Source organism: Gouania willdenowi, chromosome 20, assembly GCF_900634775.1.
Source record: "Gouania willdenowi chromosome 20, fGouWil2.1, whole genome shotgun sequence".
Classification (NCBI taxonomy): domain Eukaryota; kingdom Metazoa; phylum Chordata; class Actinopteri; order Blenniiformes; family Gobiesocidae; genus Gouania; species Gouania willdenowi.
In genome coordinates this window covers 14934833-14959695 of record NC_041063.1, presented here as the reverse complement: position 1 = coordinate 14959695, position 24863 = coordinate 14934833, and the positions used below count along the sequence as shown (strand labels likewise).

Sequence of the window (24863 nt, the reverse complement as noted above, 5' to 3'; positions counted from 1 at the left end):
TTGAGCTTCGATCTGGAAAACACAACACCACAACTAAATCAACATAAAATTGGGACTATTCTGCTTGAGTGAAAAGTGATGCAACCAATGAAGGGCTTCTCTGTGCTGCCTTGTCAACAACAGGCCTCAAACACAGCTAACACTCCCACCCAGTGGGGAAAAATCCTAAACACGACAGGACACAGTGTGAAGTGATTGGATTTTAGAAGGAGACCAAATTGCAAAGTAAAGGATTACTTGGAAGCAATTTTCCAACAAACAAAAAAAGGCAATGTGAATAGCTATATACTAAGTGATACTACATTACCCTGGTTTAGTAGGTCTGCTAGTTAAAGGCAAGGCAAGGACAATATATTTGTATGACATATGATACTCAATGCAATTCACTATGCTTGAGAGAGAGAAAGTGGAAAATTAACAAATTAAATCAATAAAAATATGGGGTTTTATAAAGTTTATTTTCAGTTCAAAATGCTAATCTTAGTAATGATAATGGAAATGATCTTGATTAGAACATTATCTGAAAATACAAAGGTCAGTCTTGGTCCCACGCCAGAAATGATAAAAACCTATAGAAATAAATTCATTCAGAAGGCACTAAATACTGTTTCATTCCACTTATTTACAACAAGATTTTTTAAAAAATATGTGTCAAATGTATCAATTCCATTATTATGCTCGATAGTATTTTTTTCATGGAATTCTGAGCAAAATGTTGTAGTCGGACAAAGGGTTACTTGGATTCAGAAATAAGAGAAAGGGGGTACCTTGGCTAAAAGGTGCACCTTACTATCTCTTAGAAAAATCACTTATGGTAATTTGACAGTCAGTTGATTTCTCCTAATCTGCAGTTTGAGATATTCAGTTTTTTGTCCAACAATAAAGATACTTCATGTGGATAATAATGTCTGTTTTCGCATCCATCAGTTGTTTTTGTTTTTTTACTGACATATTTGACCTAATCCACTATTTTCCGCATGTCTTTTCTGCAGCAGGATCCCGATGAAGATGAGGAGACTCGGCAGTATCGCCTGAAGATCGAGGAGCAGAAGCGTCTGCGAGAGGAGATCCTGAAGAAGAAGGAGATGCGACGGCAGATGCAGGCCGGTGTCAGAAAGAAGGAGCTGATAGAAAGACTGAATTCCCAGACAAACAATGCAAACCAGTTCCCGTCGAAAGCCCTGCCCACAGAAGCAAACATCCCACAAACTGTTCAGGCGACGCCTCCTCCACAGCAACCGCTAAAACCTCAACAACAGCCACTGCAGCAAAGACAGTTCCCTCAAAGAACACAGCAACAATTAAATCACACAATGCAGAACCCTAATCAAGGCAACAACAAACTGCTCACCAATCCAGTTCAGATGCTAAGCACACGCGCTAATGTCAAATCACGCCTGCAGATGGGACAAGGCGTTGTCCCGCAACACAACACATCAAATCAGCAGATGACACAACCCCAACAGAATCCAAACCAGCAGAACATGAACACAATCGGTGCTCCCATCCCAACACTCACGATTCCCCAACACAACATACCAGTTCATCCTCCAGATGGTCTCGCCCAAGGACTCAAGGCTGGGGCTAAAAGAACTGTGATGCAGAGGGCCAAAAACCTCTCATTCGAAGGACAGCAGGTGCCACAAAAAGTCAGAGTCGTCAAACTTTCAGGAGCGGTGAGCACAGACATTTAATTTTAATCCCACAATTCTTTTGACATTTATTTGATCCTTTTGAACTGATTTTAGACCTCAAGGGAAACTGCATAGTTTGGTTCAGAAATGCCAAGTATTGCTCCTCACTGTCTGTTTCACAGCATAAAAGAAATCTAACCTATGAGAGTGACACTGTGATGTCTGTGTCATTTTGGCAAAATTGATCTGTAAAGAGTTTCGGCTCTTAAGCATCTGAAACTGGTATTTAAGCCCCATGTCTTTACCTACATCTTACCTTTAGAACGCATAGATATATTGAAGAGGACAGTGTGACATTTATCTCTTCAGTTGGGGACAAACCATCTTTACTTTTAAAGGTTGATGCCCACTTTTCAGAGCAGAGGGATTTTCTCTTAGCTGGGCAACAATGGATCAACGGTGACTACAGCGATTTCCAAAATTGCACCACTGCGGGCGGATTCCAACAGGCTCGATATGTTACTGCGGTGGCCTTAATTTCCCATTATTCTTCATTGAAAAACCACAAAGACATGCATGTTGAACATTGATATGCGTTGGTGGGATGTGATGGTATTAGAAATAAGCTGCTTTCCGACGACATCCCAGAGGATAAAGCCACTGCGCCAAAACCAGGGGCTGGCAGTGGCTGCAGATGAAGATAACTGGCTGTCAGTGCGTTAATGGAAACCTGTGCAATGCTACTGTATCTGAAGTGCTGCATCTTAGATGGGAGAAAGAAGAAGAGGAAGTGCATGTGAAGTGGAAAAAAAGACATATAGGCAGAAGAAGCTCTCGACCGTATTGTCCTGTCATCATCAGAGGTTGACGATGTTATCATTCTCCTTACTTTTTGGTGTCTGTTTTCCTCTATCTCATCCCTGTGATGCTGCCCATCTCTCAGGTGTAAGGACAACAAAAGATGCCATTCCCAAACCCATTGTAATTAATCTTTCCTGGGATGGACAGGGAGGGGGGGCATAATACCTGTGTAAGAAAGTTGCCACTTTAGAGGCTTTGGATTTGTATAGCTTAGGCACAGAGATAAGAGGCACATTATATTTTCATCAGGGATAATACAAAGCAACACAGAACACAAAAGCTTTGGAGGAGGGGGTGTGGAAAAGGGGGATGGGGTACACATTTAACCACCGTCGTTCCCGGGTAATGCAGCTTACCATTTGATGGGTGCAATCAGGAGCTGTGATTTCTATAGGAGGGATTAATCCATTTACTCTCAGCTGGGGACAGGTCAGAGATATCGCCTCCTTTCTTCTCCCGTATTGATCTGTCACATCTTTCTGCAGAGTCGGGAAAGAAACGACCTTCAATTCCTCCCCGCGTGTCAACAGACTCGTGCTGTGACTTTATTTGATAATGAGACCATCACCTTGTTGGATTGATCTTTAGTTTCCAACACCTGCTTTTTAACAATCAAGCTGCAGCGCTGGCAGGTCGTTTTAGAGATATGGGTTCGTGTTTTGTCCCAGGTGTCTTTAAATAGAAGTCCTAAATGACAACCAGAGACGCGTCCAGGGTGTGGTGTCTACAGTAGATACAAAGATATTCTCAAATAAAGGTGTTAGAAAAAATCGATACGGTAATATATCGAGATGTTTCATCGCACGATTATCGTATTGATCCCAAAAAAAACGTCCTTGTTGATTTTTTTAATCTTGTTTTTTAACGAAAAAGCAATTTAATTGCACAAAAACACCCGGTCACTAGGTGTCAGTGAACCACATCAGACTTCGTTAAACTACCTCACTCCTCAATGTATTTTAACTGGAAGTTGATTTATTTTTATAGATGTATATGGTTACTTTTTTTAATGAATTTAAAAACTTAACAGAATCAGAATCAGTGGAAGCAAAAGTAAAACGTTTTTGAAAAATGTAATTATACAGTTTGAGAAACATATCACTTGTTTTTTATATTGGTACTTGAATGAATTACAGTTAGTTATGATTTACTTGTTCACACAAGCTTTAAAAAAAAAATAATAATAAATAAAATAAATAGTATTTTCTACCATTATTGATGTCGCGATGTATTGCAATATACAACGCATTGTTTGGTATCGGGATATATTGTATCGTGTCATGCAAATCGTGAATCGTATCATATTGTCTCATTCATGGCAATGCACACCCCTATTCTCAAACATTTGAATGTGAGGTGAAGCTAGTGTTGAGTAAATAAGACGTTGAGTCGGTGCTAAATAATTGTTTTTTGTCGATCTTCTTCTAGACTGGAATAAACCCTGAAGCCACCACTGTACCAATAGAGCAGCAGGGAACGTGGCCTGCACCGCTGTTCAACCACGACGCCCAAAGGACGGTTACCATGGTGGAACAACCACAGGCGGAACAGGGCGGAGCACCACAAGCTAACCGAGCAGACAACCCACCGCAAAACAGGGTAACCACATCATCCAAACACATCCAAAAAGCCTCTGCTCAACGTGTCATCAGCTGGTGGCAGTGAGCGCGAGAGACAGGGTTTGTGAGGTGCCGCATGAGGTCCCCGGCCTCTGTGTCCACCTGTCACTACCAGGCTACTGTCACATGCACTAAACTCACCCATCTCTCTCCTATGGCTGCTTTCCCTTCATGCTCTCCCACCTCCAAATCATATATTCAAGCTTCCTCCTCTCATCTCCCCTCTTCCTCTTCCTTGCTCATATGAAGATATGACATGCATCATGCATCACACTCTGACGTTGATGTTCTTATGTAGAAAATATGATGAGTCAATCTAGCAGCACAAAGCAGTTTTAGATTTACCTTTGAGCTGACAAACCTCTCCACACAGCTGAGCACCCCAGTAGGTCCAGCTTTACTCTGTACTCTCACTACTGCTGTTGTCTTCAGCTTTGTTTTTTTTTTTCTCATGTGGTCAGAGTTTCTCACCTCCGGCAATTTTTTGTAGGTTGTCATGCCAAGCAGAGGCCGGGGAAGAGGCGGCAGCCAGGCGGGGAGGGGGCGTCCCATGGCCACCAGGCAGGGCCAAAGAAGTGTCGAGAGCGAGAGATGCACAGTGTCCATAGAGGGTCTTTCCTCATCAACAACCGACAATCAGCTGAGGAACCTGCTGCGCTCCATCGGGCCCATAGAGGTAGGCCTGGGTTTGCTTTGTACCCGACACTATTATTTTAAAACAAGAGTACTCGGAGTGCAAACCTCCACCAAGCACCAAATATTGTGTTTGCCAGATATTGGTAGTCATCAGGATCAGTGATCCTGATAATTGTACCATGATCATTTACACTTTAAAGGATTGATAAAAATGTACCGTTTTTTTGCACGCTTGGACGCTTTTTTTTTCCTTTAAAGTTGAGGGTGCGGCCAATGCGGCGGTGAGCTCTGTGTGGATTTTTTAGTCAGTCGCAAACGTTTCCAGTGAAACGGTAACAGCAACTAAACATCACGATGAACTGAACGTTCAAAAACGAGCTTCGCAAAATGTAGGGAAAGTGAATGCACTCAGGTTTAATTACTCACTGGGGAGCAAGTGACCACAGAAGTCATACATCTGTTGAATATTTGTTTTTATTTATATGTTCCTAAAGATTGCTGATTATTTGAATAATAATAAAATACCAGTAATTATTTAATTTGTATTAATGATAGAAAGAAACAAACACCATAAAGTTGCCAAATAACCACGTTACGTCTGTTCAGAAATGATCGTATCTGTATTCTGAGTCCGATCAATGCGGTGGTGCACGGGAATGGACGGAGCGCTATCTCAGTCTGCTTCCATTAAAAAGTGACCACAAAAAGCTGTAAATGGACTGATATGCAGACGTGGGGCAGTGAGGAGGAGAATTTATGTGGACATGGTAACTCGTCTGCTGAAACTAATCAGAATACGCAGAAACCTCTGTTAACAGCAGTACAGTAGCCCGCCTACCTGCCCGTTCTGATTGGCCGAGTCGTTTGAAGGGCACCCTCATCAGCCAAGAGGGTGCAGCCTAGGTGACAATTCGGCCTTTACGTAGATTTTTGTTGGAAAATTGCTAAATTATTGGAATGCGGCCAATACAGTGGTGCGTTCAATAGCTCATAAATGACAGTATCTCACCATTAATAATGATATAGTAGGTCCAAATGTATGGGCACCCACATTCTTTCAAAAATTGTGCTAAAATGTGCATACTGGATTCAATCCAGATGAAATTTGGTTGAGTAAATGATGAACCAACCCAACATAAACGAATCAAATTTCATAAAGATGATGAGAGGATTTTTTGATTTTTCAAACTGGTCCAGAATCAGTCACCGGACAAAGATGATACGAGTGTTTCCAACCACCGAAGACGACAATAATGATGTAAAACAAACTTTTTTTTATTCATGCTACATCTCTTTGGTGAGAAAAGTGTTTAGGAACGCAGCAGAGCCGTACAGAGAGAGAGTTGAGACAATGCCGATCCCTCCAATGGTTCGTGTTTTTTTTTTTTACAGCAATGGCGGCTCATAGAGCCTCACATTTTGTCCAGGAAGTGATCAGTTTACCATTGTAGCGCATTGAAGCTACAGCAGATGAGACAGTTTGTGATGCACTTTTCAACTTTAAGACGTTTAAATAATCATATTGGATATTATTATTGTTATTATTATTATTATTATTATTATTATTATTATTATTATTATTATCAGCGTATCTAAACCCATTAACGTGTGGTGTTTTTAATTCCACCTTTTTTTTCAAGAAAAACATTCAAAGATATACATACTATATACAATACATATTAACACATTTTTAAACCAAATTATTGTTGGCCTCAACTATGACAAAAAAGCAGATAAGCTAGTTTCTATAGTGAGGAATACGGATATTAAAAAAATACAAAATTCAGAACAGTTACAAAAGAAAGGTGCATTTCAGTTCAGGATGTCGGAACATGGAACAATCTAAATGATGACATCAATTATTAAGCTCCCTTTAATACACAGACAATTTGACTCAAAGAAATTCACAAAATAAAAACAGATAAAATAACTTCAAAAACACATAACAACAAGGAAATGCCACATAAACATACAAAATGACTCACAATTAAAAGAAAATTCAAAGCAATACATATTAACACATTTTATAACCAAATTAATGTTGGCCTTTATGTCAAATAAGCAGGTAAGTTGTTTACATTAATCATTAATACGAATTTGGGGAAAAAGCTATTTATGGAACTACATAAACATATATTGTATATACACATACATGTGATGGTGTACTGTATAAATATTGTCAATCAATGCAGTTAATGACGACAAATTACTGGAAATCCAAGTTACGTCATTAGGAATCAATGGATTTGAATGGCCTTCCATTAACTTCCAGGACAAAATTCAGTCTCACATGAATCACGTGATGGTCAAGCATTTTGGACTTCTGTTGTCACAACTCTGTCTCTATACGGCTCTGGAACACAGGTGTAGATGTGAGAGTTGGCAACTAATGTTCTTATATGGTCCCATAGCGCCCTCTGTTGGAATTATGCAGAAGATCAGGTTTAGAAAGGGATTTCATTGAACAACAGTGGTAAATAACTACAGTGTGTGATTATTATTGATTTGTTCTCATTGTATACATAGATGTTCCAGTGGTTGCCGCAGCAGAGAAAAGCAGTGGCCAAGTTTTCCAGCCATGAGCATGCAGCCAATTTCCAAACAAGTTTCCACAGGTAATGAAACCTTATTCCATTATTTATATACAAACACACACATATTTGTCACGTAAACGGTGTAAAAACAGTTTTTTTTTTTTAGTTTTTCAAGTTCCCTTGGGATGGTTTTGGATTGTTGAGAGTTTTTTAGCTGCAGCAGTTCAAACAGTATTATTGTAATTACCACACAGGCACATGATTGATTTGTCCCACATTGACGTGTCGCTGATTGACGGCTGAGGAGTAAAAACCAAAGCGCGCCGACACACGATGTTGCTGTGTCATGACGTGTGGGAGGCCCTCCTCTACAGCTGCTCTCTTCTCTAAGTACACGTCAGCATCTCTGTGGGTTCACTGAACCGTCAGCGCTCAGAAGCATCGTGGCCATCATCTCCCACCTTCTCCCCCTCTGGAACTTAAAGACATTTAGCTGCCAGCATGCCTGTGTGTCTGACTGTAAAAATGTAAAACAGCACTAAAGAGACACTGGACACTTCTCATACATCGCTCATGATGAATGTTTTTATACACCTCACGTACGTGGACACAGAAGAGAAGTCATAAGACAATGGTTGCCTCCTTTTTCTTGAGGAATACCCTAATCACAAACACAGGGCTGTATGATTGTGTGAGTTTATTTGGGTTTTGTTGATTTTGTGGCGAACTATGCGGTTCTCCTGCAGTGTCTCTGCTCTGTCTATAGATGGCAGTGTTGCGTCATTATTGGCTCTAGTCTGGTTTCTAGTCAACGGCACATCCTTGCATGCTAGCACAGAGTGGAAAGATGTATCCTGATGGTTATTTGGTGAATGTTACAGGTGGTCATCATGGTTACAGATCTTTATTCTGACTGAGGCGCTCAGTGTTGGTTGGAGTGTTGTCGATTATTTTTAAATAATTAGCAACAATTCATCTTAAACATACAGATGTACCTTTTTTGTATGAGTTATCACATCTTTGACCAATGATAACTATTTGGGTTTTATTTTGCTGTACTGCCTTTAACTGAGCACACTTCACTCCTTCACTATTATAAGTAACGCTCGATCAGATAGAATATTTGGCTTTTCTTTGCAGGTTAGATTCACATTCGGTGTTGTGTAAGAGTTAGCTGTTACAGTAATCCAGCTTGGATAATCCACGTTGATTATAGTGCAGTTTATTTCTCCTTTCACTGGCAAACAGATGCATTGATTGGTCTTTGATATCTGGTCTTCGTTTGAATAATTAACAAATAATTTCCATTTTCCTGATGAGTCAAAGCTAGACTTTATATAATCTACATGTATTTTGTTTCTATAAAGTCTTAGTTTGTGTTGTAGACATTGCTACAGAACATCTTTGAGCACCATGCTGTTAATCATTTTATCAATCTGCTTTCTATTTTATTCCATAGACTTTAAAATGTTTAGATGGTTTGAATTTTTTTTTTTGTTGTGTTTTTCATTTTTACCATCGCTACATATATTTTCTGTTGTAGTTTATTCCTAAAAATAATAAGAATAATTTCCTTTGAATTGCTTTAACTTGGATTCTGATTAGAATTTTTCCCACATTATTCCAAAGAACAGCGTTAAAGGGGCAACCATTGTCCAGGTAGGCATCATGTACAGAAGACCTGAACTTTCACTCAGTATTTAGCTGCATGTAAATTGTTATATTTTTTTTCTCCAGTCATTTCTTTGCTCTAGTTGTATCACGATAATTAATTTTTTAAATGTACAGAGAACGCAGTGGAGTCAGGAAATCCTTTTACGAGTGGTTTGTTTCTGTTTTAATGTGAAATTAAGAAGTGACTGGACCACTTTTCTGTTCATGACGCATTCAGCAAAAGTTGAAGGTAAACAAAAAAAAAAATAAAAACATGGCCTATATACCGTCACCATGATGCAGGTATGTTAAGCCGGTGAAACATTAGCCCAAAGACGTGTGGTTTTGTGTGACGTCCACGTGTCCCGTGCCTCTATGGTGAAGTATTTATTTATTTATTTGTTTATTTTCTATCTATCGTCGCTTGTACTTTTTTTTCATCATCTGTCAGTGGTCTTTGAACGCCTCATCTACAAACCTTAAGGGATTCACTTCCTGAAATTGAAAGAGTTTATTAAAGACACCTCCATGTTCATGGATGCAATAATGCAACACGTAAAATCTGAATTTCATAATTAGTTATTTTTGGCTTGCAAAATTACCTGTGATGTTTTCCTGATGTAGTTTCATTATATTTTTTTTTAATCTGCCGGGTATATTTATGTTTAATATGCCTTATGAGTTAAATTGCAAGATAAAAATGTTAAAGTTGCATCTTTTATTATTAGTGTGAGAGTCTCAGAGTGAAAGTACATCTACAAAACATCACATGTTAAATTCCCAGTCTTATCTGCATGTGTAATTCATAACTTTGGTGGCGTTTTTTTTTTTTTTTTTCAAATTAGACACTTTGGAGACCAAACTAGTGGTGTCCCAATCAGATTGGCAGTTTTAGGGGAAAAAACAACAATTTTTCAGTTTTTATTTATTGATAATTAAGTCGTTCAGTAAGTTTTTTTTTTTTTTTTTTTTTTTTTAAGTATCTTCACTAAAGGTTAATCTAGTTTAAAATCAACTTAATATAAGCCAGTAATATGTGTTTTTATACGTGCTGAAGTTATTGCTGTAAATCAAAAAACTAGTGAAATGTTTTGGGTCCGACTCGTAAAAATTGGATCGGGGCCAAAAATTCTGATCAGGACACTTCTAGTAAAAACTTAAAAATTGAAGAAAGACATAAGTCTACATATGTGGGGTTTTCTGCTAATATGATGCTCTTATTATGGGAAAAGTTGATTATCTTTGGAGCCGTAAATGTGTCTTACTGAGGTTATGTTGCTGTTTTTTGTGTTTTCACTGGGTTTTTTTTTCTTTTCTAAAGTGACTAATCTTTTTAATGTTGCTTTTTAGATTTTGTTTGGAGTTGAGCTGTTGTTGGTCTCTGTCATTTGGCATTGTGTATTTATTTACCTTCTGGTGGGTTTTAGATCTATGCTGGTGAATCCTGTGGGTTTGAAGAAGTAACGGCTGTGCCGCTTTCACTAATCACTCACAAGACGCTGTGTCTTGTAGAAACAGAACAGATTCATATTGAATCTATTTGTACTTTGACGTGAAGAAGCTCTAAATGTGCTGTGATGTCATTTAAAGGTCACAGCAGGGTTTTTTTCTGACTTTTATTGTTGTTACTGTGAAATTATTTCACTCATTGCACTTTTTCTGTACCTGCAAAACTTTTTATGTTGGGTTAAAGCAGTGGTCCTCAACCTTTTTTGGATCGTGACCCCATTTTTATATCACGAGAATCTAGAATTAGTTTTTGATCATTTTTGTTATATATCACAAATAGGGAGTTGCCAGGTCAGATTTTTTTACTGTAATTTATTTGTTCTTATTTGCGTTATACTGCATTTTATTTGAACTATACCGATAGATTTATATTTCACAAAGTGAAAGTGTAGAATACATTCGTTTAAGATTGTGTTGTTTAAATCCAAAAAGGAATAATAATTTAATTTCATTTTAATCGATAATTAACACATTCCAGGCGACCCCACATGGGGTCACGACCCCAAGGTTGAAAACCACTGGCTTAATGGCTCACACGCAGGTCAGATTTGAACAAACTTTCCTTCCTAACAGGTACAGATGTTTTCCAGATCGGGTGATATTAATGATTTTTCACTTTCTTGTCAGTTTCAGGTGGAATGCTGTATTTAATCTAAGTTTTATTATTTAAACTGTAAAAGAAAAAATTGTGACCATACCTGAGTTTTGTATAGTTTTCAACTTTAAGCTGCCAAATTTCACGCTAGCATAAAACACATTTAAAAAAAAAAAAACATCAAGAAATGGCATTAAATGAGTTCTATCAATGTGAAATGAAGGGAAAACTATGCTGAACCAGTGGTATGGTCACACACACACACACACACACACACACATATTTAATAATAATGTTTGACACATGTTTGTGTTGGGAACACTTGAGTTGACACCACTTGATTCCTGCCACACCAACTCTGGGTCTAACCTGTTTTTTGTTTTTTTTTCAGAGAATTTGGCGGTTGCAGCAGTTTCTTTGACCATCTGATTATCTCTTCCAGATATCCATCTTTCTGCTGAAATTAACCCTAACATACTTCCTTTAACAGATCCAGCTGCAGTCCAGATGATTGGATCCATATTCCTCCTTTCACGTCACTGTTTTCCCACACGTACCGTTTTTTGCTCATCTTTTTGGCGTGAGTTGGTGCTGAAACAATAACCCTCTGTATCAAGCAGGGCGCCCTGCCTGGATTACCGTTGTTTGTTAGCCCGCTGGACTGAGGTTTCCATTTCTGTGACGACAGCCTGGTGCTCACAGAGCAGACACGTTACTGCTTTTACGGCTTTCACTGCAGCCAAAGCTCATCCTCAGCGTCGTCATACAAAGACGCTGCTCTGAGTTTCCTCACCTCCCAACTTGTACAGTGCACAAAAGAAATGACTGCAAACCTAAACTGTTGAGTTGTGACAAAGCACCTTGTTGTTGTTGTTGTGGTTCTGCCTCGTTACACTGACGTATCACTGAGAATGTTCTCCTTTGTGTGCGAGTGTTCTGCAGTTCTGTGCAATGTTGATCATGTAAGTCACTGTGATGGAGTTCTTTGATGTTGGAAGGTTGTCATATTTCCTCAATGTTTGAATGAAAAAAAACTAAACATTTGTGACTCACTCAACATGAAACTTACAGAAAATAAACCTTTAATGCAAAACTTTCGCCTTTGTTTTCATTGTGTGGCAAGAGAAATTGTCCATTTTATTTCACAAATCAAAGGAAAGTCAGCTTCTGTAGCCAAGTACAAATTAAAAAGGTTTAAGCATCTTCATGAAGCATCTTGACATTACAAATTTCAATTTAGTTTTTGTGTATAAAATATGTTGGTTAAGAAATATTTAGATCTAATAAGTTGGTTTTATTTATTCATATATAACATCAAGAAATCCACTTTGATCTCCTGACATGTTTTGACTGACAACTCAGTCTTTTTGAAAATGTTGCCGTGTGAATGCGGAACAATTTTGAAACGAAAGCAAAAAGTCTTGTAAACAGGGCCTTAGTCGGTCTGCTGATCGCTTTGATGGTTCCTTTGAAGTTTCCTTGACTAACTTGTAATAATTCCAGCAAGATTAATTTTGGCATCTTGACATTTTATTCAAAAATAATCTTGCTGGAATAATTTTAACCTAACATTATGGCAAAGTTTCATTTATTCAGACAACCTTTCCTCAGGAAATCCGTTTTGACTGACAACTGCCAGTCTTCGTCAGAGGCGTCTGCTGATTGCTTTGATATTTCCTTTGAAGTTTCCTTGACTAACGCGTAATAATTCCGGCAAGAATCTTTGTGGCATCTTGACATTTTATTAAAAAATAATCTCGCTGGAATAATTTTAACCTAACATTATGGCAAAGTTTCATTTATTCAGACAACTGTTCCTTAGGAAATCCACTTTGATCTCCCGACATGTTTTGACTGACAACTGCCAGTCTTCGTCAGAGGTGTCTGCTGATCGCATTGATGTTTCCTTTGAAGTTTGACATCAGCGTAATAATTCCAGCAAGATTATTTTTGTCACTTTGACATATTATTCAAAAAGAAGACAAAAAAGTGAATTTCTGGAATCATTTTAACCTAATAATATTACAAAAATATAGCCAATTTCATGTAGAAAGCCAGTGAAATATGCTGTAATTTTAACAAGATGTAGAAATCCATTTAGTATTTCTATATTTTAGGATTACTATTGCAACAACACATCATCAGTAGGATAAAATGAACCTGTCTCACGGAAATAGTTTCAAATCAATGTCTCCTTTTGAGAAAAATGACCCTGAAATAGTTTTTTTTTAGGTCTACCTGACCTAGCTTGAATAATTTATATATTTTTACAAAATCATATGACAGAAAAGCCTATATTTGACCTTTTTTTTGTTAGGCTGTTCATTTGTTCGCCGAGTAATACAAGTTAGTTTCATCACCGTTGATCAGACTCTTCTCGGTGTTTGTTTCTTACCTCTCACTGACGAGTGAAAGCAGCCATGGGAGGAACGAGCTCTGTCGTTTGCAGAGTTCCTTTAGGAACAAGGAGTCTTGTTTTCCAGAAGGCCAGACTGTTCATGTTTGCAAATGTCAACATTTGTGAAAGCTGTGTTGAGCTCCAGCAGACTGAGGGCCCCAGAGGGATTAGAGGCGGCTCTGTTTACCTGCTCTGAGGAATGCTGCCCTGCACGGACGCTTTTGTATCTGACAGGGACCCAAGGTCACAGCGCCGGGAAAGAGATGGGCTGCTTTGTCCTTCCAAGAAGTTTCCACCTCACAATATCAACAACAAAACACAATGCCAAAGAGCGAAATGGAATTCCTGCTCGTGTTGCAACAATGTTCCAAACTGAGTGGCCCCTGTTACCTTTGATACGTCTCAGAATGGCTTTTGTATTTGTACATTTCAGATTCAGGTGTAATAAAAAAAAAAGGGGGATTGTCTGCTAACAACTGATATCACCGTACGCTGAAGGTGATTTAATAAGGAATAATAGGAAAAAAAATACAATGTTTTTGTAAGGTAGGAGTTTCAAACTCATTTTAGTTCAGGGGCCAAATGCAGACCAATTTGACCAGCATAACTGGTAAGTAAATAAAGAGCTAATTCAACATAAATGTGCCCTAGTTTACACTTAGTTCCTTGTATAATTGATCTATAATATGACAAAGTATGTGCGTATATCAGTGCCTGCAGGATCTTCACTTAAATTGATCAGATTTTCAGAATTTGGGTCAATTTTGTTAAATAATTTAAGGGAAAAATTGCATGGTTTTTAGATTTTTAGATTGAAAATGACCCGTCTTGATATAAGAAACTGAGCTCTGCAAATATTGTTGGTTTTGATTGAATTTTTGTATTTGGCTGACTGAGAGATCTACAACTGAATTAGTTCTTTAATTTACAAAAAATGTTTCATGTTTTTTTTCCCATCACTTTTACTTTCTCAAGAGGGCCGAATTTTATGCTTTAAAGGACTCGATTTGGTCCCCGGGCCTCGAGTTTGACACGTGTTGTAAGACATGAATTTAGCACGGTGCTTTCTGTCAGTGGAGGAGATAATGAATATTAAAAGCAGCTATAGGCACCAAACTTGATGATTACTCATACTTAATACATCATTGCATGTAGAAATTCATTAATTAGGACAGAACATTTTTGTCACATTGTTACGCTAAAAACGACTTTTCCTCTGGAAAAACTTCATTCTTAGCATTTTATTCTGTAGAGTATTAAATACTAAGAAGGATTATTGCAGCCTTTATTTAAGCACATTACTTTATACATTTTAAATGCACTCTGGGAAACAGATTAATACCTGAAGCTAATTAGCACTATTTGTTTTTCTTTTCCTCCATAGATTTCGACATGTGGCATATAATTAAAATTAATTTTTTTTTGTATTTATTTAAATATGATAAATAATAATATAAACCAGTTTTATTTATTTATTTATTTATTTTTTATTTTATATAGCAGTACCGCTCGTGTACCACACGGTGTCACCCTAGCACTGTAACATTTTGTTGTAAACTGGGAGGCATTAAAGCTGCAATGATTGATGATGTGTAAAAAAAAAAAAAAATTTAAAAAAAGATTAAATTTCCATTTCGATAAGAAAACTTAGCTTACATTAACAAACATAGTTATTTGGTCAATTCTGTGTATTTATTTCCCCCTTTTTTTTTTTTCAGACCATACGTGTCCGTCCACATTCTGACCCCAACCTGCAGTCTCAGGGAATAACAAACACACTTTTGTTTAATTTGTCTGCAAGTTAGGAATTATTTGCTCGAGGAAAGACCTCGTTAAATTTGACACGGGCTCTCAACATTTCACAAGCACGCCTAAGATAGTTCAAAGCGTTTTTCTCCATTTTGTCTGAGCCATCAACCACGACGAAGGGATCCTGTTAGCTAGCGAGCTAGCTAGCGAACTAGCTTGCTAGCGAGCTAGCTCACCACGCCGGAACTAAATAAACTTTGATTAGCATGTTTAATACTTCATTTTATACCACTCAGAATTACTACACACTTGCATTTAAAACTTGTTTCCCCTAATAGAGAGAATACCAACACTATAAACACATTTTTCACTCATTTATTAGCTAAATTGGGGCCTTAATTTGGTTAGAAGTCTCGTGATGTGTTCAAATGTTTCTCGTTGTGTCACCAGTGGAGCTCAAGTCAACAAAGACATGTAACAACTGGGAGTTTGAGGACTTTCTTTATCTCATTTTCTATTAAACATATAAATAATAAACTCTAGACATTTTTTTGACACATCGCCCTGTTATGAAAGTTAACCAGTAGGCCTATGGTCTGCCTATGGAGACTACCCAAACTGTGCATCTGCTGCAGGTCATTTCTATAAAACTATCTCCCTATTACAAAATATGAAAAGAACAATAACATTTTAGTACATTTACACAGGAGTTACGTATTAATTTATTCAACCAAACTGTTTCAGTACTACTTTATCTGTTACTGAATTGTCAGAATCTGCATGTAATGTTTTTTCTCTCAGAGGAAAACAGACAAATAAAATAAAAAAAAACAGAAACACATCAAAAAAAAAAAAAAAAAAGCAGAGAATGCAGACATGAGGCAGAATATCTGTCTCTTTCCGACAAACATAATAATAAACCAACAGTTTATACAAAATAATAAAATTCTTAATAAACCAAAAAGCAGTACAAGATTTGTTTTCCAATACTTTCCCAACTACTGTATTTAAATTAAAATATATTCTCATATCTTACACTATTTCAAATAACGAAATGTGATTCGGTAGCGATCTGTCAAAATCTAATTTACAATTCTGCGTATAAAAATATAATTTATGGTAACCCCGCCAAGTTTGTTCTCTCCAAAATATAACAGTCAGTTGCACATTTATGCACATATGAACATTACAGTCTGTCAGTTAGCTTCGCCCTACATCATCTCCTTTCTTATGTTTCTTTATCGTGTATATTTTTTATTCATTTTTTTTTTTTTTTCAGTCTTTTTTGTTTTTTTGTTTGTTTTGCATTTGAGGTATACAAAAATAGATTATACACAATGCGCCGCTCACACCGTTTCAGCAGCTCAGTTCAACATGAGAATAAATTATTCAAAGAGAAACTTTTAAGGCTCCATTCATTCTTTGAAAGGGGGACACATCGTGGAAAAAGTCACTGAAATAAATATCCCAACTCCGCTGGGGCCTTTGTCTTGCTTGTCTGTGTTTGTTTGTTTTTTTTTCCTTTTTAATCTTCTTTTTTATTTATTCTTATTATTTTATTTTTCTCTAGTGAATAGTTTGTGTCTTAGATTTTTTTTTTTTTTTTTAGTTTTTTTTTTTTTTAGTCTTGTTCATCTCCTGTGGTGGAGGTTTCAACTCGGGTACACCGACATTCCTAATGGATGGATGGAGTGGCTGTCCAAGAGCCATGTCCCGAGCTGGTACAGCATTCTGGAGTACCAGTGCACGCCCTCGCTCTGCGCGCGACCCTGGTGCTGCTGCTGCTGGGAACTGGAAAACAACGTGGACACCCAGTGGGTGAGCCTGACGGGTGCCAGAGCCCAGTGCGCCATGTCGTGGTCTTCGATCACTGCGTAACAGGACGCAAGGACCCGATCCACCACCACCGTGCCCTGCGCTGTCACCGGCGCGAAGGAGCCCTCGTGCGTTTGCGTGTAAATCCGTGTCACGGTCACAGGCGTGAGCGTCTCCGCGTCAAACACGAACACCTTCTGTCCGGGTCGGACTTGGCTGGCGAAAACAGGGGACATGATCCGTTCCTCCGGTTCCGAGGAGTTCCCGCCGCCGCTGATAAAGAGGAGGTGCGCGGCCGTGAGGGTGATTTTCTGACCCGAGTGGGTCTCGATCACGTGAAAGAGCCTCCTGGTGGTGGAGTCCTGATCTAGGAACATGATGAAGTCGGTGTGGATCGGGTTTCCCTTTTCATCCGCTGCCAGGAGTCTGTCTCCAGGTCGGAGGTCTTTGACCGCCTTGGTGGTGCCATCGTGCAGGGTGACGGTGGACCAGCCTGGGAAGCAGCCTCCAGATTTAGCAGCTACTGAGTTTTCTGTAGAAATAAAAAGAAAAAAAGGTCCATAAATGTGGAAGAATACCTGAAATTCACTATTTTTTTTCAAAACATGTAGAATTGTCTTGTTAAGGTTTAATATATTCAGACAACTTTTTTTTATTTTTTTTTTTTTACGGAAATGTACTTTAATCTCCTGAAATGTTTCCACTGCCAACTGTCAGTCTTCCTCAGAGGCATCTACTGATTGCTGCTGATATGAGTTATTTCGTTATGAAATACATCAAAGTAACCAGTAGATGCCTCTAAGGAAGACTGACAGTCTCCAGACTTAGCAGCTACTGAGTTTTCTGTAGAATTAAAAGAAAAAAAGTCCATAAATGTGGAAGAATATCTACTTTTTTCAGGAAATTTACTTTGATCTGCTGACATATTTTGACTGCCAACTGTCAGTTTTCCTCAGAGGTATCTATACTGATTGCTTAGATGTATCCCCACAAGTTCTTTCATTATGAAATGCAACAAATCAATCAGTGGATGCCTCTGAGGAAGACTGACAGTTGGCAGTCGAAACATGTCAGGAGATCAAAGTAAATTTCAACGTAAATTTCAAAGTAAATTTCAATGTAAATTTCCTGAAAAAAGTTGTCTGAATAAATTAAACCATAACATATTGTTTCAAAAAAGAAGACAAAATAAACTAGATGCCTCTGAGGAAGACTGACACTTTGCATTCGAAACATGTCAGGAGATCAAAGTAAATTTCAACATAAATTTCAAAATAGATTTCCTGAAAAAATTTGTCTGAATAAATTAAACCATAACATATTGTTTCCAAAAACAAAAAAAGACAAAATAAACTAGATGCCTCCGAGGAATACTGACAGTTTGCAGTTGAAACATATCAGAAGATCAAAGTAAATTTCCTGAAAAAAGTTTTCTGAATAAATTAAACCATAACATATTGTTTTCTTTAAAAAAAAAAGACAAAATAAACTAGCTGCCTCTGAGGAAGACTGACAGTTTGCATTCGAAACATATCAGGAGATCAAAGTAAATTTCAAGGTAATTTTCCTGGAAAAAGTTGTTGGAATGAATGAAACCTTAACATATACTTAAAAAAATAAGACAAAATTAACTTGTTGGAATTATGTTGAAATGTCACTGCTTTCCAAATATGAGTTTTTTTTTTTAAAATCGTGACAGTCCATTGAAAAAGCCTCCTTTGACCCTGTTTGTATCAGATGCGTATTGGCGCTGCCTGCGTTGTCTGAGCTAATGAAAGCCTTGGCTCATCTATTCCTAATTAAAAACTCCAATAAAGAGCAGCCATTGTTATTCTAAACCAGCCCGTAGTGGATCGGGCTCCTGCACTCACTCCTTTCCCAGCTCCTCATCCCATATTTGCTCAGGTGCAGAAACCTCTATGTGACAATTCACACAAATAGGCGACTCACAACTAACTATTTACCCAGCGGAGCCACTTTTCCAAGCCTCAAGAGTTTGTAGATTTGAATTTAAATGAGGGCCCGAGACTCTTAAATGCTTTCCGTTGTGCAACACCACCCCCCCCACCCCCCACCCCCCATGCATATAGTCCAGCAGCTCTCCCTGCTTTGTTGTCAGCCCTGATGACAATAATTTTGGCCTTGGTGGAGCTCTCCACATACCAGTCTCTAGGATCACACTGTCCACACACACACACACACACACAGGGGGAAAAAGGGTTTCCTGCTCACAATCAGGAGGCTTTTAATCTTCTTTTAGGATTCCCGAGCATGAAATAAGGTGACAACTGAAAACCAGATTTAGCCCGACCGATTCAACAATGTTGAGCCCAAATCCCTTTGGTAAAGTCGCATGACCCCTAAAGACACGTCAGGCCCCTCATGGCTCATACTGTGATCTCAAAACGTGTGCGCGGAATGACAAATGAGGGATTCGTCAATAAAAAATGTTTTTTTAAAAAAAAAAAAAAAGCTGAGAAAAGCGCAGTGGTTTATCAATCACATTAGGAGTCCTGCAGGGAAGGCCTGCCGATTATTGACACCCAAACTAAAGCAGCACAAAGGTCTTCTTATCCAATTAAAACCTGCACAATGCATGGAAGCTGCGCAAAACAAACCCAAAAAAGGCAGCTTGTTTTACCTTTACTATATATAATTATTTTTCTTTTAAAAAAAAAATAAATTTATTGCATCAAAGTCCAAACTTTCTTTTATAGATCACATGCACAATGCATCAGCAGAAGCATCTACGTGAGATCACAGTCGTGGTTCCCATCAGGAGACAGTGTGGGGCGATGTAAGATCAAGAAATATCCTGCATGAGAAATACTCATCATCACTGCTGAATGGGATAAGAAACGGACTTATAGAAATAAACATGTGTTGTATCATTACTCTAAAATATTTCCTCATGTCAGAGCAGGGATTTATAACTAGTTATTAATATTGTTACTTCATTAACTAATTAATTAATATTTTGTATAATGCATTTGGGTCACATTGGTTAAGCCTATGCGCAAAGTTGGGTACACCAGACACATTTTATAGAATTTAATTAATTACATTTGTCAGATTGCTTCTAAATATTTTTTCTTGCGTTTTCTGAAAACTGTATATGATTTTCCTAACAAACAGTCGCGTCCCCTGACCTCCACCTGCTGTTGGAGTTTGAGCAGTGACGCACAGACGCACAGCGGGGCTTTACCTGCTTTCACTGAGCAATGGATGTGGGCTTTAGACTCGTAGTGGACCCAGTCAAACCCGGCCTCCACCGCCAGCCTGGACAGGATGCCGTACTTGCTCTTGTCCCTGTCCGAGGTGGTGATGTCCACTGCCCGACCCTCGTAGTGCAGCGACTCCTCGTAGTGGTGTCCGTCCTCGTCCCAACCCTCGGTGACGCGCAGCTTTACGCCGGGCCACCGGTTCATCACTGAGATAGCCAGCGAGTTCAGCTTGTCTTTACATCTCTGCAGGGAGGAGAACGGAATACATTAGTGCATGGATCACTTGAATCTGATCTGAACATCCTATCATAGTTCAGCTTTGGCTCCTCTACTCAGAAACGCATGCACGACGCATTCCTGCCATGGTTTGAATCCCCGCTGCAGTTATTATATAATAAGTGGGACTTAAGATGATTACTGCAGGCCTCTCTCCATCCCCACCTGACGGTCCTGATCCTCAGTGTGAGCTTGCATTTCTCAGTGTGAGCAGCAGCGTCAGAGGGCACATCTCGGATAAGCAAGCTGCGCATGAAATATTGATAAGGCATCGCATTCGCTTCACTGGCCTATAACACATGGGGTGGATGGAATGGGGAGGGAGGGGTGGAGGGAGGAGGGCTAGGTGCAAACATTCTGCTTTTGTTAAAAAAAAAAAATCACATTATGATTATGAACTCTCCATCGAGGCGCGTACTGCCTCTTTTACGCATGCTGCATCTATCTGTGTTCTCCCAGAGAAGATGCTTTGACTCTCTCCAAGACAACTGTTCTAACCGCCTCACCAATATGTCAAATAAAACATCACAAAGAGTCTATTCACTACTTTTTTTTTTTTTTTAACTCCAAGTCGTGGAAACGTGACATGCCTCTGTAAGTGGAGGTGTTGTGGCTGCTGACTTGTGAAATATCCACCGATAGGAACAGAGGGAGAGTCTGTGAGCACAGCCAAAAATAAATAAATAAATAAATAAATACTCACACAGACCTATACAAACCCTGACAATAATTTAAAAAAGAAGAAGAAGAAAAAGGTTCTTCATCTGCATGGTTTGCTTTATAGGGGCATCACACTTGTGTGTTGAATTGATGGGTGAAGAAACCACAACAAAACCTTTTCCCAGACTGACTGTCAGAGTCAAGAGCCGTTAAAGCTTGAACCTATTTATTAATTCATTAGGTCGTGTGCCGCAAAACAAGCCGAATTCTGCTCAGCCACCATGAAGAAGCCCAGCAGGGCGCAGAGCGCACCGCGCCGCTTTGTGCTCAGAGTAAAACTTGTTCAACAGCCCACCTCTTAATCTGTTCCAAATGATTTGGTCGGAGGAAACACTTATCAGATACCTGTCAGAGCAAACAAGCCGCCAGATCATTGCTTCTCCATTTCGTTTGGAGAGCAGGCGCATAATCAACTTTTAAACGCTTTTAACTGACTTTGTATATTTCCCCACTTTCCAAAAGTACTTAAAACGCACTTAAAACATTTAAAAAATAGTCCAAAAGTCAGATTTGTCCAAACCTGTCAACACAAAGTCATAATTATGTGTTTCGTGGATTAAAACTACATTTGTGTGATTGATAACACACATTATTAGAAGACAAACTGTTACATGACTGTGTGGATTACATGGGAAGCTGAAATATCCCGTTGAACTCTGCTCTCAGAACTCCAGGAAACGGTGTGTAAATGCCCGTAAAATCAGTTGGCAGCACTCCTGGAAGTGAGCCGCTTTTCTGACTATTATAAAGGTGTGGGAAGACTTTAATCACTTTATTGATGAACTGATTTATTCCACGCATCAAACAGAGTTGCAACAAATACCTGCATGTTTCGGTTTCCCTAAAGATCACTTTATCTCATCTTTACTCTAAAAAAAAAAACCCCAGAAACAACAGAAGAAACTCGCGGGATCCATGCGTAAAAGTCCGTGCGTAAAAGCCATGTACAGCGGTGTGTTGCTGCGTAAAAACCGCTGGCACGGCGTCACAGCTCACACGTGATTACGCTTATTGCACTTGCTATTGCTTTGTTCAATGATGTGGTTTTATGGTGCGAATTCCACGCTTATAAAACAAGCAAACTTTGCCTGGAGCTCCACTGAAGGACGACAGGAGCCCTCTGCGCAAAAGAAGTTTTGAATGACAAATCAACAGCCAGATGCAAGTTAAAGATAAATACCAATACATTTATATAATCGTGAATCCGATTTTACAGCAAATAAATCTAAATAAATATTTACACATCCCTTTAAACACATTAAAGCATGTATTTTATTTTCCAGAAATGAGGGAAAATATTGGAAACTTGGGTCATTCTTTTACATGCTGTGCAATCTCCCTGAGCACCCTGAATCCAACACAATCCCATCATCCCTGCTTGTGGGAACCTATAGAGGTGGGACACGCTGTCCTGCACGCATGCACAGTGAATATTTCATCGTGTTCATGCACGGTGTGAGGCAGGAGTTCAGGGACTCCTGGCTCCATCGCCACCACTGGGCATTTTATTATTACAGAGCCGATATCAACCAAGCGCCCTTTGCATAATTCACAAGTATCTGAGTGCTCGAGTCATGCTGAAGATAAATCAAACAAGATCTGCTCTGAGCAAGGTGTAAGCTTTCCTACAAGGCAGCTTTAAGAAAAATGTCATCCGCCTACATGCATGCATGTGCACTGATATATATATATATATAAAAAGGTACAATTGTGTATAAAGTGCATGCGCTCACAGAGAAATGTCACTGTCTTTATGCAGATGCGCACCGTGCAAAGTGCTACATGTGCCAGCAGCCAGTGCATGGAAAATGTCTGAGTGGGACACGCCATGCTTGGATGAGACCGGCTGTTTCAAGCATCCACCACCAGCTGTGGAATAAAAGCTGCAGCATCATCACATGGATGGAATAACCCTGCACAAATGGAGAAAAGTCCTCCTGAAACGCAAGATTGTACATGAAATGTGCGCCTTGCTTGCACAGCAGCCTTGTGCGGATACAAATATAGATATGAGGAGAGGAGTGCATCAATATTTTAAATACACTGTCACAGCCATGAAGGCCGAGGGTCCCTGACTGTCTGCCCGCGCATCACACCACTTCTCATCCTCTGCTGGATCTCTAGCATTTACACACACAAACTCCTCCAAAGCGGTGAAGTTAAAAGCCTCAGGGTGAGTAACACGCACTTCACTCCCGAAGGTGCGCACTGATGGTGCGTTATAGGACAGAAAAGAAAAGAAAAAGGGGGCTAATATTGGTGGGTCCTTACCTGAGTCATTAGCCTGTCGGCGCCCGTGTTCTCCTCATCCTTGAATATGATGTCTGTGTTGTAGTTGGGAGTCAGCTCTTTAAATCGCTCCGAGTTTCTGGTGATCTTGCCTTCGTACCTGCCGCTCGCCCCGAGGGTTTTCTCCGCCACGTTGGGGATGAACTGCTTGTACGCAAGAGGTGTCAGCTTCTTCGGATGTTTCCTCCTGCCGTAGCCCCTGCCCGGTCCGCATCCCATCCCAGAGGACACCAAGGACACGCAGAGGAGGCCGAGCAAAAGAATCTTGTTCCTGAGCAGCATTTCTTTTTGTGTCCTGGGTCTCAGACGAGTCACCGCTGCTGTGTGTGCCGTCTGCCTCTCACAGCTCTCGATATGTCCTTGTCTCCTCTTCCACTGCCTTCGCCTGGTCTGTATATAAATATATATATATTTATATATATACCGCGGCAGGTGCGTGAATGAGCGCCTCAGACGGAACAGTGATATCGGGGCAGCCCGAGGGGAGCCTTTCAAAGTAAAGGAGGGGAATTAAAAGCCACGGGACTTCAGGTCGAGCTGCAGTCGCTTGTGTGAGGCGACCGCTTTTACTGCTTTGTATTATAGCACCGATCTATAGCAGGGGAGGGATTTGATTGGCTCGCCTAGACAAACCCTCCTGATGTTCTTCCACAAAAAAAAAAAAAAAAAAAAAAACTTCAAAGATTTCTCCCACCTGAGGGTGAGCCCGTGCTGCAGGGAGGAGGGACCCTGCCATGGGAAAACATCAATTATCAAGCGCCTGTTTTCACCCGGTTTTCAGCTTTCACAGACAGGGCGACCTGCACAGCGCACAGTGCACAGCTCCAACCACTCAGCTCAAGAGGTTTCAGTGCGCGTGTGTGGCAATTGCTGTGCGTCTGGGACCACTTTTGACATCCCAGCAGAAAAAAAGTCGTATGATAAAAATCAAAACACAGAGGTGTAAATATTCATTATTCTAGGAAAGTTGGAGTGGATCGTTTCCAAAATCCGTGCGTATTATGCACAACAATGCGCACAGAAACATTTAGGAGTTGCTTGTATTCCCAATATCCTAAATTGAAAGAATTTGGAATCGTTCTTTATGCCAGGATGCTCACCAAAAACCTTTAAAACAAACACATGGCCTACAAACGTCCATTGCGCATGATGTGCGCTCTTTTACGCACCGTTTTTGCACGTCAATACGTGCACTGTAGTTCAACAGCTTTGTCTTGAATAGTTTTTCTGTCATTTTTGGCACAAATATTTACAACCTGACTGATGATCAGTCACTTATAAGAATATAAAGATAAGATAGTCAGAAAATGCAGCAAATCTGTCAGACTTATCCATCTTTTTTGGGAATTGG

General features: G+C 39.4%; 2 protein-coding genes across 5 annotated transcripts in view; one reads left to right on the top strand and one right to left on the bottom strand.

The window, feature by feature from the left end:
• rbm33a (RNA binding motif protein 33a) overlaps positions 1–9264 on the top strand; it is a 30151-nt gene extending 20887 nt beyond the window's left edge. For 3 of the 4 annotated variants that reach the window (XM_028434476.1, XM_028434475.1, XM_028434473.1), the window contains 5 exons: positions 993–1676; positions 3924–4094; positions 4605–4790; positions 7277–7365; positions 7539–9264. In XM_028434476.1, coding sequence (XP_028290277.1) covers positions 993–1676; positions 3924–4094; positions 4605–4790; positions 7277–7365; positions 7539–7587 — 1179 coding nt within the window. In that variant the 3' untranslated portion in view covers positions 7588–9264. The remainder of the gene's footprint in view (positions 1–992; positions 1677–3923; positions 4095–4604; positions 4791–7276; positions 7366–7538) is intronic. The other variant, XM_028434474.1, reaches the window with a different exon arrangement.
• A 7174-nt stretch (positions 9265–16438) lies between these two features.
• On the bottom strand, positions 16439–24087 carry shha (sonic hedgehog signaling molecule a). The gene is made up of 3 exons (XM_028434334.1): positions 23495–24087; positions 20209–20470; positions 16439–17535 (listed from the first exon to the last, which is right to left on the bottom strand). Exons 1-3 carry the CDS (start codon positions 23792–23794, stop codon positions 16841–16843), a joined length of 1257 nt encoding a protein of 418 aa, XP_028290135.1. The 5' UTR covers positions 23795–24087; the 3' UTR covers positions 16439–16840.
• Between the last annotated feature and the right edge of the window lie 776 nt (positions 24088–24863).

Coding starts and splice junctions, on each gene's coding strand:
- shha (XM_028434334.1), bottom strand. CDS start 23,794: ATGCTGCTCAGGAACAAGATTCTTTTGCTCGGCCTCCTCTGCGTGTCC. Junction 20,471..23,494: donor CCGACAGGCTAATGACTCAG/GTAAGGACCCAC, acceptor TCCTCCCTGCAG/AGATGTAAAGACAAGCTGAA. Junction 17,536..20,208: donor CCATTGCTCAGTGAAAGCAG/GTAAAGCCCCGC, acceptor TTATTTCTACAG/AAAACTCAGTAGCTGCTAAA.